Source organism: Xenopus laevis, chromosome 2S (assembly GCF_017654675.1).
Source record: "Xenopus laevis strain J_2021 chromosome 2S, Xenopus_laevis_v10.1, whole genome shotgun sequence".
NCBI classification, from domain to species: domain Eukaryota; kingdom Metazoa; phylum Chordata; class Amphibia; order Anura; family Pipidae; genus Xenopus; species Xenopus laevis.
This window is the reverse complement of record NC_054374.1, coordinates 25,433,090-25,451,541: the sequence shown is the minus strand read 5'-3', so window position 1 is coordinate 25,451,541 and position 18,452 is coordinate 25,433,090. Positions and strand designations below refer to the sequence as shown.

The 18,452-nt window shown below is 42.6% G+C and overlaps 1 protein-coding gene across 2 annotated transcripts in view; it reads left to right on the top strand.

Moving 5' to 3' along the window:
* The window catches only part of LOC108709278 (testis-specific expressed protein 55), a 37,834-nt gene extending 22,152 nt beyond the window's left edge, over positions 1-15,682 (top strand). For both annotated transcript variants that reach the window (XM_018248979.2, XM_018248978.2), the window contains exons 4-6: positions 7,454-7,591; positions 8,612-8,674; positions 15,480-15,682. In XM_018248979.2, the coding sequence (XP_018104468.1) occupies positions 7,454-7,591; positions 8,612-8,674; positions 15,480-15,515 (237 nt within the window). In that variant the 3' untranslated portion in view covers positions 15,516-15,682. The remainder of the gene's footprint in view (positions 1-7,453; positions 7,592-8,611; positions 8,675-15,479) is intronic.
* The last annotated feature ends 2,770 nt before the right edge of the window (positions 15,683-18,452 follow it).

Genomic DNA, 18,452 nt, shown 5'->3' with positions numbered 1-18,452 from the left:
ACGATAATATTATCAATATTTAGACAAATGTGAACAAGGTCACACAGCTCGATGGCGGGTTGAAGAAAACAGTGTGCAAATAATGCCTACAAGGTCAACGTATACACTACTACAGCGGTGGATACGGATTACGTAAAATATATGAATGCTGCTTGAAAAAAGATAACTCAAGTGGTTTTTCTAGAGACGATAATATTATCAATATTTAGACAAAATGTGAACAAGCTCACACAGCTCGATGGCGGGTTGAAGAAAAACACTGTGCAAATAATGCCTACAAGGTCAACGTATACACTACTACAGCGGTGGATACGGATTACGTAAAAATATATGAATGCTGCTTGAAAAAAAGTAACTCAAGTGGTTTTTCTAGAGACGATAATATTATCAATATTTAGACAAAATGAACAAGCTCACACAGCTCGATGGGGTTGAAAGAAAACAGTGTGCAAATAATGCCTACAAGGTCAACGTATACACTACTACAGCGGTGGATACGGATTACGTAAAATATGAATGCTGCTTGAAAAAAAGTAACTCAAGTGGTTTTTCTAGAGACGATAATATTATCAATATTTAGACAAAATGTGAACAAGGTCACACAGCTCGATGGCGGGTTGAAGAAAACAGTGTGCAAATAATGCCTACAAGGTCAACGTATACACTACTACAGCGGTGGATACGGATTACGTAAAATATATTATGGCTGCTTGAAAAAAGTGACTCCGGTGTTTTTTCTGGAGACGGTAATATTATGGATATTTAGACAGAATGTGAACAAGGTCACACAGCTCGATGGCGGGTTGAAGAAAACAGTGTGCAAATAATGCCTACAAGGCCAACGTATACACTACTACAGCGGTGGATACGGATTACGTAAAATATATGAATGCTGCTTGAAAAAAGTGACTCCGGTGTTTTTCTGGAGACGGTAATATATGGATATTTAGACAGAATGGGAACAAGTCACACAGCTCGATGGCGGGTTGAAGAAAACAGTGTGCAAATAATGCCTACAAGGCCAACGTATACACTACTACACGGTGGATACGGATTACGTAAAATATATGAATGCTGCTTGAAAAAAGTGACTCCGGTGTTTTTTCTGGAGACGGTAATATTATGGATATTTAGACAGAATGGGAACAAGGTCACACAGCTCGATGGCGGTTGAAGAAAACAGTGTGCAAATAATGCTACAAGGCCAACGTATACACTACTACAGCGGTGGATACGGATTACGTAAAATATATTATGGCTGCTTGAAAAAAGTGACTCCGGTGTTTTTCTGGAGACGGTAATATTATGGATATTAGACAGAATGTGAACAAGGTCACACAGCTCGATGGCGGGTTGAAGAAAACAGTGTGCAAATAATGCCTACAAGGCCAACGTATACACTACTACAGCGGTGGATACGGATTACGTAAAATATATTATGGCTGCTTGAAAAAAGTGACTCCGGTGTTTTTTCTGGAGACGGTAATATTATGGATATTTAGACAGAATGTGAACAAGGTCACACAGCTCGATGGCGGGTTGAAGAAAACACTGTGCAAATAATGCCTACAGGGCAAATAATGCCTAAAAGGTCAACTTATACACTACTACAGCGGTAGTAAAATAAAAAAAAGTAAAATAAAAAAAAATGAATATTAAAAAAAAAAATTAAAGTTGGTGCTGCTGAAACTACTAGGAGCAGCAGATTAGCACACCAGTCCCACCCCCAACACTGCTAGACTAATAGCACTGGGCTCTTATAGTAGTAGTAGTAGTAGTAGTAGTAAACAACAAAAAAATAAATAAAAGCAGTCCTTACAAGGACTACTGTTATTGCAGCAGTCAGCAGATGAGATCAGAAGCAGGACAGCTGCCCACTGCAGCTACATACAGAGCACTGCAGTAGAAGGTAGATTACTAGCCAGCAAAGCTACCTAAGCTTAAATGTCCCTCAAACCCCTGCAGACTTCTGTCCCTCCAATAACAGAGCAGTATCAAAACGATTACTAGCCAGCAAACTTTCAACTGTCCCTGAAATCACTAACAGGCAGCAGCTCTCTCCCTACACTATCTCTTCAGCACACACAGGCAGAGTGAAAAAACGCTGCAGGGCTTCGGTTTTTATAGGGAAGGGAGTGGTCCAGGGAGAGCTTCCTGATTGGCTGCCATGTACCTGCTGGTCTGGGGTGAGAGGGCAAAAAAAAGCGCCAACAATGGCGAACCCAAAATGGCGAACGTCGCGCGACGTTCGCGAACTTCCGGCGAGCGCGAACACCCGATGTTCGCGCGAACAAGTTCGCCGGCGAACAGTTCGCGACATCTCTAGTCATGACAGGGGCAGCAATGACTGTACAGCCAAATATATGAGAAGTAACTAGTTGCACAGGTACCCCCTTAACAGCCTACAGAGAGCCCCTTCTTATCCCTGACTCTCTGGCAAGGAGCATGTTTTCTGGAAGCCATGAACAGGTGGGTGTATAGTAGTTGTGTTCCAAAATCAGCACCAGGGAGCCAAGAAGAGTAAGCTACTGGGGCATACAATGGGGCACGCATAGCATCTGCAACCCCAATTTTTCTGTTCAGGGATAAGGGTGCAGGTTTGTTTGGATGGGGTCTACGTGGTGTGGTTGGGGAGGTCAGATTGTGCTTGAACACTATGCTTAATAGAAGGGTTTCCTTTTCCTTTAATCTTCCATTTAGTTTTGCTTATATTGGCAGTATATTATAAGAGCATTACATTAGCTTGGTGTGCCAGTACAGTCTTGTTGTGATTGGTGAGGACTGTAGATGTTAAGCTACAGGCACTTGCTTGCCATCTGTCAGCCCAAACATACTAACCCCTAACTGCCCTGCCTTATAATGAGAAGGTTATAATTTATTTCATCACACACGTTTTCCTATTATGCATTCCATTAGCTCTGCATGTTTCTGTGTAAACAATTGCCCGCGCCACTTACAGTGGAAAATATCCATCAACCCCATGCGCCGGCAAACGACTCCCGTGGTTATATTGTATGAAACTTACAACTAATTAAGCAATGGAAATACAACTCCATTCTCCCGGTATGAAACGGAATTGGGCTGTACATGCCGAGTTCTCCCATGTATCCATCTAGAGCCAATAGTTTAGCCTCAAAACCAATCATAATGATGGTTTATGGCAGTGGTCCACAACCAGTGGCTCCTGGCTTGAAGCAGGCCCGGACCGGCAATCTGTGGGTTCTGGCAAATGCCAGATGGGCTGCTATAAGGTGCAATAGAATGTCACTATTTAGGGGGCTGGTGGGGGCAGTTTGGGCCTCTATCTGTTCTTGAAATGGCAGGACCTATTTTCATTCTCAGTCCAGACCTGACTTAAAGACTTAAAGTTTTGATTGATTAAAAACCATGTGTACTGCCAAACAGAGCCTCCTGTAGGCTGCCAGTCCACATATCGGCCACCAAATTGCCGATCACGGCCCATAACTGGCACCACCAGGAACTTTTTGCATGCTTGTTTTGTTCTCCCAACTTTTATTTACATTTGAATATGTCTCGCGGGTAAAAAAGGTTGGAGATCCCTTAAGCTTTTGCCAAGTATGCCTGTGCATTTGGCACATTAAATGGAAGGGGAGGCACAAGGGCAGTATATGGTGGGTCTTGAGAGGAATGCCGTACCTGTGGGTTCCTGCACAAGGCCTGTAAGTTACGTTCAGAAGGGAACATGTTTACTGCAGGCTTTTGTGTCCTTTCAACTTGCTGAATTTGCATTTTAATGAACACCCGGGATAATCCCAATTAGTAGCACAGTGCTGCAGTGTTGTTGGGAGGAGAACTGATGGTGCCTGGAATCGTTTCAATGGCCTTTGAAGTACACGCTATGATGAGGAAGGGAGGTTTGTATTACTGAACTGAGGCAGTGTTAATGTTCCAGCCTCTTTAATAGAGAAGGAGTTTTCCCTTTCAGATTGACTTTATATATGAGAGGAAAACTGTCAATCAAGGAGCGTGATGGCATCACCTGATGGCATCTTACAGCTGTCATTGACTCCACCTTCAAGTTTACATGTTAACTAGGAATGCACCAAATTCATCGTTTTGGATTTGGAGAAACACCAAATCTTCCACAAAAGATCTGACCGCATCCCAACTCGAAGTCGAACCCTCATTTACATTTTCCAGTTTGAGAAGCAAAAGATTTGTTGCACTTTTTCAAAGTGTCAAAGTCACATGGGTTGAATGGTTTGGATTTGGTTTGACTGAACGTATTGGATTTTGCGAATCCCCTATTGTGCAAAAAGTATTGGGATTTAGCGGAATCCTGGAGTCGGGGCAGCTGTAGTCAGTCCACTCCCCACCATAAAACTCTGAAGAAGAGACAGGACAGAATGTGACAGCAAAAGACACAAATGCAATAGAAAATGAAAGAGAAGAGAAAGCAGAAGACACAAGAGAGGGGGGAAAGAAAATATAAGGCACATCAAATGGAAATGTTCTATAGAAATGGCAGTTGGAAAGAATAGTAGCTGGGGAGAAATTATACGGGGTGGTGGAATGGGGGAGCAGAAAGTGCTGACAAGGGGAAGGATCACAGAGCAAAAGATACAAAACTAAAATGTTAATATATTCTCCTTTCAGTTCCTCAGATAGTCAGTCAGGTGACCAATCAGGTCTGATAAATTTTATGGGACGTCTCGTTGTTATTGTTCCGAGAATGTATCCAATAAAACCCATGCCTAGAAGCGAGGCTGAAGCCCCCCCATATTTGTATTCCACTTGGGATTCAGCCCATGGGCCATGATTGATAAATAACAAGGGAAGGCTGATAGGATCAATGTAATCCCTTTAGTATGATAAAGTCTGTCATCTCATCTAGTGATATAGAATAACAGAGCCACCTGCGCGGGTGTGTAAACCAGTTGTAAATCCAAGAAATGAACATGACTCGTGCCCAGCACCAGAGCCATTGGGTCATGGGAAATTGAAATCACAGGTATTTGTGATGCTGCTGTCAAAATGATCTAGAGGTTTTATATACCAGGGGGTGGGATGGGGGTGGGCCTGTAATGAAGATGGATCAATGGGCTGCATCGGTTCTGCAGTTAAGCACTGGGCCTACATGGTGCTGATTGCCTTGGGCACATCATAGTAATACTGTTACTGCCTCCAGGAGCTCCTGTTTTATGACGTTAATCTCCACATGAGAGTTTCAGAAGGAACCCCCTGCCAATGAATTGGGGGCTCAAACCCATCTCTTTTGCTAAAAATTCTATAAGATAACTGAACTTGCTGTAAAGAAACCCCTTTTATGTTGATGCCGATCCCCTTACAAGAAGCCAGACAAGGACACGGCCAAGCAATGGTGAAGCTAACATCATTGGAAGTATATTCCTTTAAATAGGGCCTTATTGGAAATATTTGTGCTCATAGCCTGTACAGAGATCCCATAAAACTATGGCAGCATAGTTATTCCCCTGTACTAAGCACAATTCAGCAGGAACAGCCCCTAAGTTTGCTCATAACCTGTAATGATGTGAAATAAGATCTTATTTTAAAACAGATTTATTTAAAGAGATTTCAGCCTCTATTAATTCACTTTGGTCCAGCCGCAGTAAGAAGAAGCTACCCTACTGCACATAAGGCTTTTATTCTACATTGACCCCGGGACCCCCATGAAATAAGTGGTCTTTGATGTCACTGCAAAGCTACAATTGATATTCTCATAGAGCGATCATCCCCATATCCCTTTGATCTCTAGATTTCATGTGTGAATATGGAATCATGGGAATGACATGTGAGTGCGCCCGACAGCATACCAACCCATAATGCCTCAGCAATTTCACAAAAAAGGCACGCGGGTCTATTTGGCCTTTAAATAAGAAAGTCGAGTTAGTGAGTAAGGAGAGGGCTACTTTATTCCTAACAAATGGCAGGGAACTAGCGCTATAATTTTATTATAGGAAGAACTGGGCCGAGAGGAACATAAATATCTCCCCTCTGATTGGAGCTGACACTAAAGCCCATTTGCAGTAGGTCCTGACGCAGCACCTTGTCTGAGCGACACGGGTCCCCTGCCCGGCCTGGTGCTTAATCCTCACTGTAAATCAGATCTTCCTTAATCTAAAGTGTCACCCCTGCAGCCCATTCATCTCTCCGGCCTATTGGCACCGCACATCAGCTTGGGACGTTGCACTTAAAATACGAGGTCCCCTACCTCCTTACTCTGCCTTTTTCTGCTCGTAGTCCCTCGGCTCTATTGATTGGGCATGAGCAGGGATCAATAGGTAATAATAATATCTACTTATTTGCATAACACTCGAATCAGCGACTCTATGGTCTCTGTAGAGTGGAAATATCATATTCTTTGGCTCTGTATACTCCCTGCCGCAATGGAGTTTGCAATCTAGAGCCCAATCACATTTACATGCATTAAGCTCGGGTCCATTTGCAGTTTCATCCCTGTACCTATTTCCCCAGTGCTAGTGGGGGCATTGAGTTGGGTGTACTCCAACTAGGCACTGATTTCATGGCTCATAGCCTGGTGCTGAATTTGACCCTAGAGTTGGCATTGACTAGGCCCATTGCTGGGTTAATACCAGTATATCCAATTGTACCACAAGCAATGCTTTCTATTATGGCCCAATACTGTTTTTTGCTGGATCAGTGTTGGATCCCCAGCAATACCTGAAGCTTAAAGGGATACTGTCATGGGAAAAAAACATTTTTTCAAAATGAATCAGTTAATAGTGCTGCTTCAGTATAATTCTGCACTGAAATCCATCTGAAATCCATTTCTCAAAAGAGCAAACAGATTTTGTTATATTCAATTTTGAAATCTGACATGGGGCTAGACATTTTGTCAATTTCCCAGCTGCCCCTGGTCATGTGACTTGTGCCTGCACTTTAGGAGAGAAATGCTTTCTGGCAGGCTGCTGTTTTTCCTTCTCAATGTAACTGAATGTGTCTCAGTGAGACATGGGTTTTTACTATTGAGTGTTGTTCTTAGATCTACCAGGCAGCTGTTATCTTGTGTTAGGGAGCTGTTATCTGATTACCTTCCCATTGTTGTTTTGTTTGGCTGCTGGGGGGAAAAAGGGAGGGGGGTGATATCACTCCAACTTGCAGTACAGCAGTAAAGAGTGATTGAAGTTTATCAGAGTCACATGACTTGGGGCAGCTGGGAAATTGACAATATATCTAACCCCATGTCAGATTTCAAAATTGAATATAAAAAAATATGTTTGCTCTTTTGAGAAATGGATTTCAGTGCAGAGTTCTGCTGGAGTAGCACTATTAACTGATTCATTTTGAAAAAAACATTTTTTCCCATGCTCATGACAGTATCCCTTTAACTAACACTCCTGCCCTTGCTCTTTACTCACTCCTTTTCCTATAACATACATTTGTATGTACATATATATATAAATATATATATATATATATATATATTTTTTTTTTTTTTTTTTTTTTACAGGTGGCAAATAATAATGTTCTGATCACAGAGGTATCACAGGCAACCCGCCACCAACAGCCAGCACCACCCATATATGAGGACCCATTTGAACGTTCCCTGAAATACATGGAGAAGCACAACATTCTGCAGATATTCCAGGTGAGGGGGACCCTTCCAGAGAGAGTGAAACATGCAAGAATAATCATATTTAGATGTGTACCCTTGAGTGGGAGCTGCCACAATGCTTTTCTTTCTATAGACTGGCAGTTCCCACTCCACATGATAAGCTGCAGCATTTTACAGCTATGGGACCTGTTATCCAGAATGCTCGGGACCTAAGGTTTCCCAGATAGTGGAACTTTACATAATTTGGATCTTCATACCTTAAGTCTACTAGAAAATCATGTAAACATTAAATAAACCCAATAGGCTGGTTCTGCTTCCAATAAGGATTAATTATATCTTAGTGGGGATCAAGTACAGCTATGGGACCTGTTGTCCAGAATGCTCGGGACCTGAGGTTTCCCAGATAACGGAACTTTACATAATTTGGATCTTCATACCTTAAGTCTACTAGAAAATCATGTAAACATTAAATAAACCCAATAGGCTGGTTCTGCTTCCAATATGGATTAGTGCATGTAGAAGCTACTGTTTTATTATTACACAGAAAAAATAAATAATTTTTAACAGTTTGGATTAGTTGGATAAGATGAGTCTATGTGAGACAGCCTTTCTGTAATTTGGAGCTTTCTGGATAATGGGTTTCCAGATAATGGATCCCATACCTGTACTGAAATTATGGCAGCTTTCACCCATAAGTACAATGACAAGTTTGGGTTGGTGACAATATACTGGTTGTTTAGGGTACCGTCCCAGGGGCTTTTTTATGGGAAATTTGCATGAATATTTAAGATTTAATGGTTAATAAAATAATAAAGCAGGGAATGAGAATGATGTACATGCAGAAGTAAATACATAGTGTTTGTGGAGCAACACTGCCTCCCAGTGGGGATAATGTTATATACAATTTGTTATATACTGAAAGGGATACAGGGCCGTTTGCCCATGTAAAAACACAGCAAACTAAAAGGGTTTGGGGTTCAGAGTTAGTTCTGGTAAAAAAAAAAAAAATATATAGAAATTTTGCAGAAACATGAATTTGCTTTTCTTTGCCAGGAAATGACAGAAAACTTGGTTTATGAGAAGCCGGAAGAGCCGTTACAGTTCATGCTGCAGAAGGTAGGTGCCCTGGCGGGAGGAGACCATGGGCAGAGGCAACTGGAGCTGCCATGTAGCAGGGCCCTCCCCTCCCCAGAAGCTTGATCTCTTCTTACCCTTTAAACCAACTATAAGTTCTGTTATGAATCATGGAACAATGATGGGCTCCTTTACAAAGGGATAAATGTAAGTGCACACATCTAAAGGGCCACAGAATTGCAGCCCTTACACTAAAGAGTTAATTTAGCACCCTCACCCCTTTGCTTATAGCACTAAACAGGTTGGTTCTTATATTTATAGTTTTTAAATTACTTGCCTTCTTCTTCTGACTGTAAGGGTCTGGCCACCCGGGCAGATTCAGGGAGATCAGTCACCAGGCGACAAATCTCTTCTTCGCGGCGACTAATCTCCCCGATCTGCCTTCCAATGCCTTCCGCCAGCTAAAATAAAAATCACCTGGAGGCAGGCACACGGAGAGCTTCATTTTCCGAAGTCGCCCAAAGTTTCCTCATGAGGCAATTACGGGCAACTTCGGAAAACGAAGCGCTCCATGTGCCTGCCCCCAGGCGATTTTCATTGTAGCCGGCAGAAGGCAGGGGAAGGCAGATCAGGGAGATTAGTTGCCGCAAAGAAGATGTGATTTGTCACTTGGCGACTAATCTTCCCGAATATGCCCGTGTGGCCAGACCCTAAGGCTACACATGTATTGTTAATGCTTCTTTTTAATTACTCATCTTTCTTTTCAGGCCTCTCCCATTCATATTCCAGTCTCTAACTAACAACCCCTTGTAATACACAGAACATGGTGGTTCTGGTGCGTTTGGAACTATATCCATTCCCCTCCTAAATCTCCTTATCTTTCCACCTCCCGCATTAATCACACTCTAACCTATTGTAATTTACAGTGCCACTGCCATTGCACTGATTTTGATTCTGATTGGCTGATCTATTTTTAAGTCATAATTATGTTGCAATTGAGGTATTAGATGTACAAGTCTCATCTATTTTTTATATACGGTAATATTTGTCCTTGTACAGACCTCTCATAGATCAGTTACATCTTAAACACCCTTTGTCATGTGTTATTATACTTACTTCTTATTCTGCAGTGCTGCACAGAGATTATACATCAGTCCCTGCCCCAGTGAGCTTACAGTCTAAAAAGTCCCTAATACATTCCCATCAGTGCCTGCCCCAGTGTAGCTTAAAGTATAAGGTCCCTATCACATTACCATTAGTCCCTGCCCCAGTGAGCTTACAGTCTAAGGTCCCTATTACATTCCCATCAGCCCCTGCCCCAGTGAATTTACAATCTAAGGTCCCTATCACATTCCCATCAGTGCCTGCCCCAGTGTAGCTTAAAGTATAAGGTCCCTATCACATTCCCATCAGTCCCTGCAGCAGGGAGCTTACAGTCTATGGTCCCTATCACATTCCCATCAGTCCCTGCAGCAGGGAGCTTACAGTCTATGGTCCCTATCACATTCCCACCAGTCCCTGCCACAGTGAGCTTACAGTCTATGGTCCCTATCACATTCCCATCAGCCCCTGCCCCAGTGAGCTGACAATCTAAACTCCCTAATACATTGCCATCAGTGCCTGCCCCAGTGTAGCTTAAAGTATAAGGGCCTTATCACATTCACAGCCCCTGCCCCAGTGAGCTTATAATTGAAGGCACCAATCACATTCCCATCAACCCCTGCCCAGTGATTTTACAATCTAAGGTCTGTATCACATTCCCATCACCCCTGCCACAGTGAGCTTACAATCTAAGGTCCCTATCACACTCCCATCAGTCCTTGCTATGGTTGCCACCTTTCCTGGAAAAAAATACCAGCCTTCCTATATATTTTTCTTTTTTCTCTATTAATAACATTGGGATCAGCCATAATTTTTACCGGCAAGGCCGGTAAAATACCGGCCAGGTGGCAACCCTAGTCCTTGCCCTTATCACATTCCCATCAGACCCTGTCCCAGTGAGCTTACAATACATGGTCCCTATCACATTTCCATCAGTCCCTGTCCCAGTGAGCTTACAGTCTAAGGCCATACTGCCTTTAATTATAGGTTGAAGTCTGTTATTTCCCTTGAATTAGGTAGTGAATGACAATATGCAGCTAAATCATCCAAATGAAAGCAGTTTGGGCTGCTGAGTGCCTGATTCTTGGGGCTTTGACACACATTAGGAATTGCAGTGGGAACCTTTGAGCATTAACTCCAATAACTCCTGTAATGCGCCGTGTATTACTAACAGCCTTTACTTTTTAATCTCGCCATGTTTTCTGCAGATTGCGTCTTGGCGGCAAAATATTGCTTTTGTTTTTTGCAGTAAAGGCAATAAGCGGCTTCATAAGATTGTTTCTTGGTTCTACCCCCCCCCCCCCGGCCATATTGCTATTTACATTAGCAGCATGGGGTAATAACACTCCAGCTCTTCTCATTACTAGTGACAAGTGAGAGCAGCTAATTCGCCCAACTGAAAGATTCACTGAGCAATCAACATCATTCATCCAGCGCCAGTACACAAGCACTGCTGTGCCTGACTTCCACCACTATTAACATGGAATATCGACTGCAAGCTCTATTAGCAATAAACAGGCTGGGGGCTTGATTACAGCCCAGAAAACTCCTCTTTGCACTCAGAAAACTTCTGTTAAAAGACTTACGACAACCATAGGGTTTTGTAGAATTTGCCAAAGACAAATCGCCGGTTCAGAACACGAATTATTGTACTGATACTTCTCTTACACCATTAGTGTTTCTTCTTCTACTACTGTTGCAACTAGGAATTGAACTACAGGGGATTCTAAGTTAACAGTACTCAGCTCTATCGGGATGCTTGTGGACTGAACCCCGTCCACCACTCCCTGGTGTTACTCTGGTAGTCATATCTTTGTCCGACAATTACACAAAGGCCAGAGCAGCTTGACACAGCAGGGCTCGCTTAATGGTGAAGCATTTACGAACCCAAGGTTCTGAGGACCCCATTCTTACTGCCAGAGCCTGAAAACTGATCACATGGCATTTTTTGCTCCTCACTTTTTTCTAAAGATCTTACTGGCATTCTGCGACTATTGCAATGCTCCGAATTAGGGTTGGGCGAATTTGATTATAGAAACGGTTTGTGCTACTGCCACATTGTAGACAATATCTATGGTACCACTCAATAAATAAATATTGGATCAAAAATACAAAATTATAGTAAAGAATAAAGGAGAAAACACTCACAGTTCACCTCGGTCCCAAGGTGCAAGATCAAAAGTACTGTGTCCAAAAAGAATGTGAGGATCTCCAATAATGAAGAAACAAATATAAAAAGTAGAAAAATTTATTAGGACATAAAACCTAACGCGTTTCGTGCCTATTGAGCACTTACCCATAGGCTGGGCGAATTTGACCTGTTTTCGCCCATCCCTACTCCGAATCCATTTTCTGCAGTGATATTTCAGGCATGCGTGCGGTTAAGGCAATAATCTGAATGTATTTTCTGCAGTAATCTTATTGGCATGTCTGGGGTTCATTTTCTGCAGTGATCTTACTGTGGTTAATGTAGTGCTCTGAATCAGTTTTCTGGGAGAGAGGACATGGTCTAAAATTGTATACAAAACTCTTGATGGTAATTCTTTTTAGGCCCAATATTTCTTGTGACGTGGGCCCAGTTTTTTGTTGAGATGGCCCTACCCCACAGGCCCAATATCAGGACAGTTTTCAGCATGTATTCCTGGCACTTGCGATGTCCTATGCCTTCTGAATGGCGCATCGGTTGCTTTTACCATCACTCATCGTCCAAATCTGCAGTCACACCTCCGTCCTCTACCCTCCTTTCTCAGCCGTCAGTCATGCTAACTCCGCCCTCAGCCTTCAGTCCTCAGTCCTCTTCCTTCCGCCCTCACTCCTCAGGGCTGAGGGCTCAAGGCTGAGGGTGAAGTTAGCATGACTGACGGCTGAGAAAGGAGGGTAGAGGACGGAGGTGTGACTGCAGATTTGGACAATGAGTGACGTAAAAGCAACCGATGCGCCATTCAGAAGGCATAGGACATCGCAGGAAGGAAGGGTATTTCGCTGCAGGATGTCCTAAAATGCGTTCCGTAGAGACTGCCTGCTGCAGTGTGCCGCCACCCACCACATGGTAAACCTTAGTCAGTCTGTGCAGGAGTCTTCTCTCCCTCAGCACTCACACAGGCTCACACTTCTCCACAACTCACATCTCTCTGTCTGTCAGAGTGCTCTCCATAGGGGTGTAGGGGAGAGAGAGGGGAAGGAAGCTGTTCTGCTGCAGAGTATTGCTGTTAATACTAGGAAGAAAGAGCTGAGACTGAGCTCAGCACTGAGAAGACTGTGGCTGCAGTGCTGGCTGCTTTTTTTGCACAAAACTTTGAGCAAAACAGGGGTCTGGAGGTATGCCATACCTGTACATGTAAGAAGGCAGACCTAAAACTTTCATACGTACCCAGAGTGGGCAGATTAAGTACATGTCGTTAGTTCTTGCCTTAAAAACTACTTGTGATAAAATACTGTAATACAATCCAGTTACTGAAGCCAGCTCCCCCATAGTGATAGATTTATCAGTCTTCATTGCCCACCATCTCCCTGCAGACCCCACTGCTGATCCCTCACATGGCAGAACTGGAAACTGTTAGTGGCATCCAGCAATTTGTCTGATTACCCCGCTGTTCCTCCTGCCACTCTATAATGTCAATAGCAATATAAATTCTCTGCTGAGTGACATGTAATACTCTGGGTTACACGAAATAAGGCAGAGACCCATATTCTGGCATCCACCCCCGCCTTACACTGGCCGACTGCAGAATTATTCTGCCTGCATATACATATAGATGGATAGAAAGATAGATGATAGATAGATAGATAGATAGAGAGAGAGAGATTAGATGGATAGATAGATAGATATCGATGATAGATAGATTCGAGTCCTGCGCGGAACCAATTTGTTAAATCCGACCCGCATACTTACCTGCTTGGACCCGCTACCCAACCCGACCGACGAGTACCTTATCCGCGACCCGCTGACCATCAAGGAAGTGCTGTCATTGTAAACCGGAAGTGACATCATTAGAAGTAGGCGTGATCAGGAAAAAAGGAGTAAAACTCACCATTGAGAAGACATCCGACCTGCAAACCTGGAGAACCTCCGACCCGCGTTTATACCTGCTCCCGAAACTTCTACCTGCAACCCGCAGGGTATCGCAGATTTTTGTGGGTATCCCTCGGGTACCTGACCCGCTGCAGGACTCTAAGATAGATAGATAGATAGATAGATGGATGGATGGATGGATGGATGGATGACTGGGGTTGCAGCTGAGCCATATCAAAGTAGGAGAGGTTTGTGAGGGGAGAGACCTTGGCTAGAAGCCTCTGCCACTGATAACCTATCAGCATCTCCCCCAGCCAATAATCTGATCATTCTCTCATCTGCCTTGCTGATCTGATCCAGTTGTGGCTCCATAACGTATCATGGAGTTTGCCATGTGCTGGAGGGCTGCCCAATATAAAGGATTGTTGTAGCACTTGCCAAGGGCTGGGGGTTATATGTGTAATGGCCTGTGTAAATATTGCATGTGCTGCACCCCTGTCTCCTTACTGATGCCAATCATCCCATAATGACACCATGCCTTTTTATTATTCCCTAGGGGAGGGGGTTTTGTGCATAATGTGTGTCTGTGTGATATAATAAACATCAATCCCATAATATAGTGCTTGCGTTTTATAGAGAGGTGACTGGGGTAACATCTATACACATATCTATTTATATAAATCTAACTCCCCACTGCAATACTTTGGACTACTATGGATTAAGCATCAGCCAGAAGACTCTTATCTGGAAAAATCCAATGAGTTGCAACTTCTCCTTTAAAGGGGTAGTTCACCTTTCAGTATGTTACAGAATGGCTAATTCTAAGCAACTGTATTCGGCCGTTGTTTTTTTTATAGTAATTTAATTATTTTCCTTCTTCTTCTTCTTCTGACTCGTTCCAGCTTTTTAAAGAGGGGGTCCCCCATGTAAAAAAAAACACATGTAGGGGCATATTTATCAAGGGTCGGATTTCGAATTGAAAAAACTTCGAAATCCGAATTCAAAAAGACCAACCGAAATTAAGTTGAAGTTTTTTTATGGGTCGAATAGGTCCGTATTTGGCCGAACTCGAATCGTTCAAATTGAAGGAATATCGCATTTGATAGAATTCGATTAGAAGTTTTCCCCCAAAAAAACTTTGATTTTTCAAAGTCCACCAATTGACTCCAAATAAGTTCTAGGAGGTCCCCCATAGGCTAAAACAGCAGGTTTTAGATGGCGAATGGTCGAAGTCTAATTTTTAAAGAGAAATTGCGATATTTGAATCTTCGATTTTTTTTCAAATTAAAATCGAATTTGGACTAGTCCCTAGTACACAAAAAATAGCTCAAAATTCGATTTTTTTTTTTTTTTCAAATTTGAAAATTCACCTCGACCTTTGATAAATCTGCACCTTATTGTTATTGCTACTTTTATTACTTTCTATTCCAGCCTCTTATTCAAATCAATGCATGGTTGCTGGGGGAATTTGGACCCTAGCAACCACATTGCTGAAACTGGAGAGCTGCTGAATAAAGATCTAAATAACTGAAAAACCACAAATAATAAAAAAAAATGAGTTTTACCAGTCTGTTTCCCTCCTCTCATCTAATCTTCGTGTCTTTCTGCATCTGTTAAATTTAAATTTGGTTCATGTGTTCTAGCAGAAGGGATCATGGGATTGTACAGAGCCCAGCATGATATTGTCACTGTATGTAATGGTCTGTATTATACCTTCTATTATCTCTCCTGTAGGTGCAGTCCATGATCTCCAGCAAGAAGGAACAATAATAAATCTCACCAGCCTGTTCCCTTTGTCGTCTCCCCGCCATTAACCCCCGAGGTCACACGTTATCCAGAGCTGAATGATGAAAATTGGTGGTACTGGGGCGATGTAAACCTCCAAATGAATTTTCTCCCCCGTATTCCTTTTCCTCATAAAAGCAATAGTAATGTCATCTATATTCATGGTTCTTTTCTGGTGATATGTATATACATTGTTATTTAGTGAGTTGGAGGGGGGGTGACATGTATCCTGGGGGGTAAATACAGAGGAAGGAGACCCTACAGGAGGTACAGGGGGGCCCATTTCAATATACAGGTATAGGATCCATTATCCGGAAACACGTTATACGGAAAGATCCAAATTACAGTTACATAGACTCCATTTCAATCAAATAATCCACATTTTTAAAAATAATTTCCTTTTTTTCTGTAATAATAAAACAGTAGCTTGTACTTGATCCAAAGTAAGATGTAATTAATCCTTATTGGAGGCAAAACCAGCCAATTGGGTTTATTTAATGTTTACATGATTTTCTAGTAGACTTGAGGCAATGAGATCAAAATTAAGGAAATATTCATTATCCGAAAAACACCAGGGGTATATTTATCAAAGAGTGAAGTTAGAGATCGCCACAGTCCTCTAGAGTGAAATTCCGCCACTCTCCATTCATTCCTATGAGATTTTCTGTGACCATATAAAGGCAGACTGAGTTATACAGGGAACTCTGAGTATCACTCATGTATTATAAGGGATAATGTACCCCCTACTGTAAATGATAAGGATATTAGAAGTCACTGAGGGGTTCTGTGACCATATAAAGGCACAAGTCTGCAGGCTGAGTTATACAGGGAACTCTGAGTATCACTCATGTATTATAAGGGATAATGTACTGTAAATGAAGGCTGGAGTGCCCCCATACACATCAGTGGAGAGTGTTGGTACAGAGAGTGGGCTCGGTGTTGTATGAGAGGCTGCTGCTGGAGGGACAGAGCAGTACGTGATACAGATCTAATCCGGAATGTTTAAATGAGAAAAGCAGAGGAACAAGTTTATCAATGAACAGTAAGAAATAAAGAGTAACACTGTGGGGACAAAATATTATGTTAAAAGTGGAAGTTATTTTAACAACGTTAAATATTAACCAGTGTAATTTTCCATATCAGTCAGTTGGCATTTGGCAGTTAAAGTGAGAGATTCAGAGTGAGATGCCGCACTTTGTGCTGTGAGTGTGACGAATGCCGGATATTAGGGTAACATGCACAGTGTCACAAACTAGGCAGTGAGAGGCGCCTAGTGCAATGCTGTGTCTGTACTTCCTGCTACTCATTTGATTGTCAGCTCACAAGCAAGTTCCTCTCTCACACACAATATGATTATTTGCCCTTTATGTGAAATGCTCATTATATGTTACACACTGACCACAGAATCTGATATAACTGGGATTGAAGGATTATATATAATCTTATATATGGACAATATCCCACACAGACTTGACTAAGTACAATTCAGCAGGAACAGCCCCTAAATTTGCTCATAGCCTGTACAGAGAGATCCCATAAAACTATGGCAGCATAGGTACTGTATTCCCCTGTACTAAGCACAATTCAGCAGGAACAGCCCCCTAAGTTTGCTCATAGTCTGTACAGAGAGATCCCATAAAACTATGGCAGCATAGGTATTCCCCTGTACTAAGCACAATTCAGCAGGAACAGCCCCCTAAGTTTGCTCATAGTCTGTACAGAGAGATCCCATAAAACTATGGCAGCATAGGTATTCCCTGTACTAAGCACAATTCAGCACGAACAGCCCCTTAAGAGTGAAAGTGAGAGAGTGTGTGTGTGTGTATGCAGGAGCTGCCATAGTGCTTCTGTTAGTACATGGGTATAGCTGAACATTACACATGACAGTTTATATATAGATGTTACATTAAAAGTCGGATAAACTTGCAGTCTCCCTATTCTAAAGCCAGTTCACTGCCTGTGCCCCCAGGTTCCTGCTCCTCTCTGCCCTCTAAATTCCCCCTCATTTTTAGCAATGGTGCAATCTTTTTGCCCAGCCCATCTCGCCCCGCTCCACCCATCACTCTGACAATATTACTCAGGCCATTGTGGGAAGCTGGAGGGGCCGAGGCATTAAATGGTGCAAAGTAACAATAAATCCACGTCCAGTATAAATATTTATGCAGCTCTCAGTATTATGGTCGCTGAGTGAATGTTCTGGGTATTTAAACAAGTCATTTCTTCATGAAGACATTGGTCATTGGCCAAGTAAACCCATTAGGCTAAATAGATGAGTCTTGGGGCCGAAGCTTTGCGCTTTAATGTGGTGCATTATGGGTAATCCTTCTGCTTGCTCTTTATTTTGGGGGGGGTTTGCTGAATCCTACGGAGTCTCAGATCAGATCATATGTAACCGGCACATGGTTCTTCAGCCTTCAACTTATCATCTGTTTCTGCAACTGAAAGCAGCATTGGCCTGTTCCTTTTTATTCTCTGCACTGCTGGATCTCACTCTTGAAACAATGTGGGACATTCACTAAGATTCGTTGTTGCGCCAGCATCCGCTTCGCCAGGTGTATTTTCGCCAGCGCTACGCAAATTCACTAAAATCCGAAGTTGCGCTCAGGGGAAGCGTAAGTTTGTGAAGTTGCGCTAGCGTTAATTCGCCTAGCAAAGCGAAGTTACGTTAGCGATGGTTAATTTGCATACGGCGCCAAATTGTAGTTACAATGGAGGTATATGTAGCAGCACTACACAAGCCTGGAAAACCTTCAAAACAGCAAATAAAATTTTTATTTTGCCCTACACATGTGCCCACTGTATAGTTAAGGTGCCATGAGTTAGGAAATGTAGGGGGGAAGGAGGGTACCCCCAAAAATTTTTTCGATCTTTTTCAGCCTATCACCCATAAAAAATGAAAAAACGCCGGCGTTTTTTGGGACT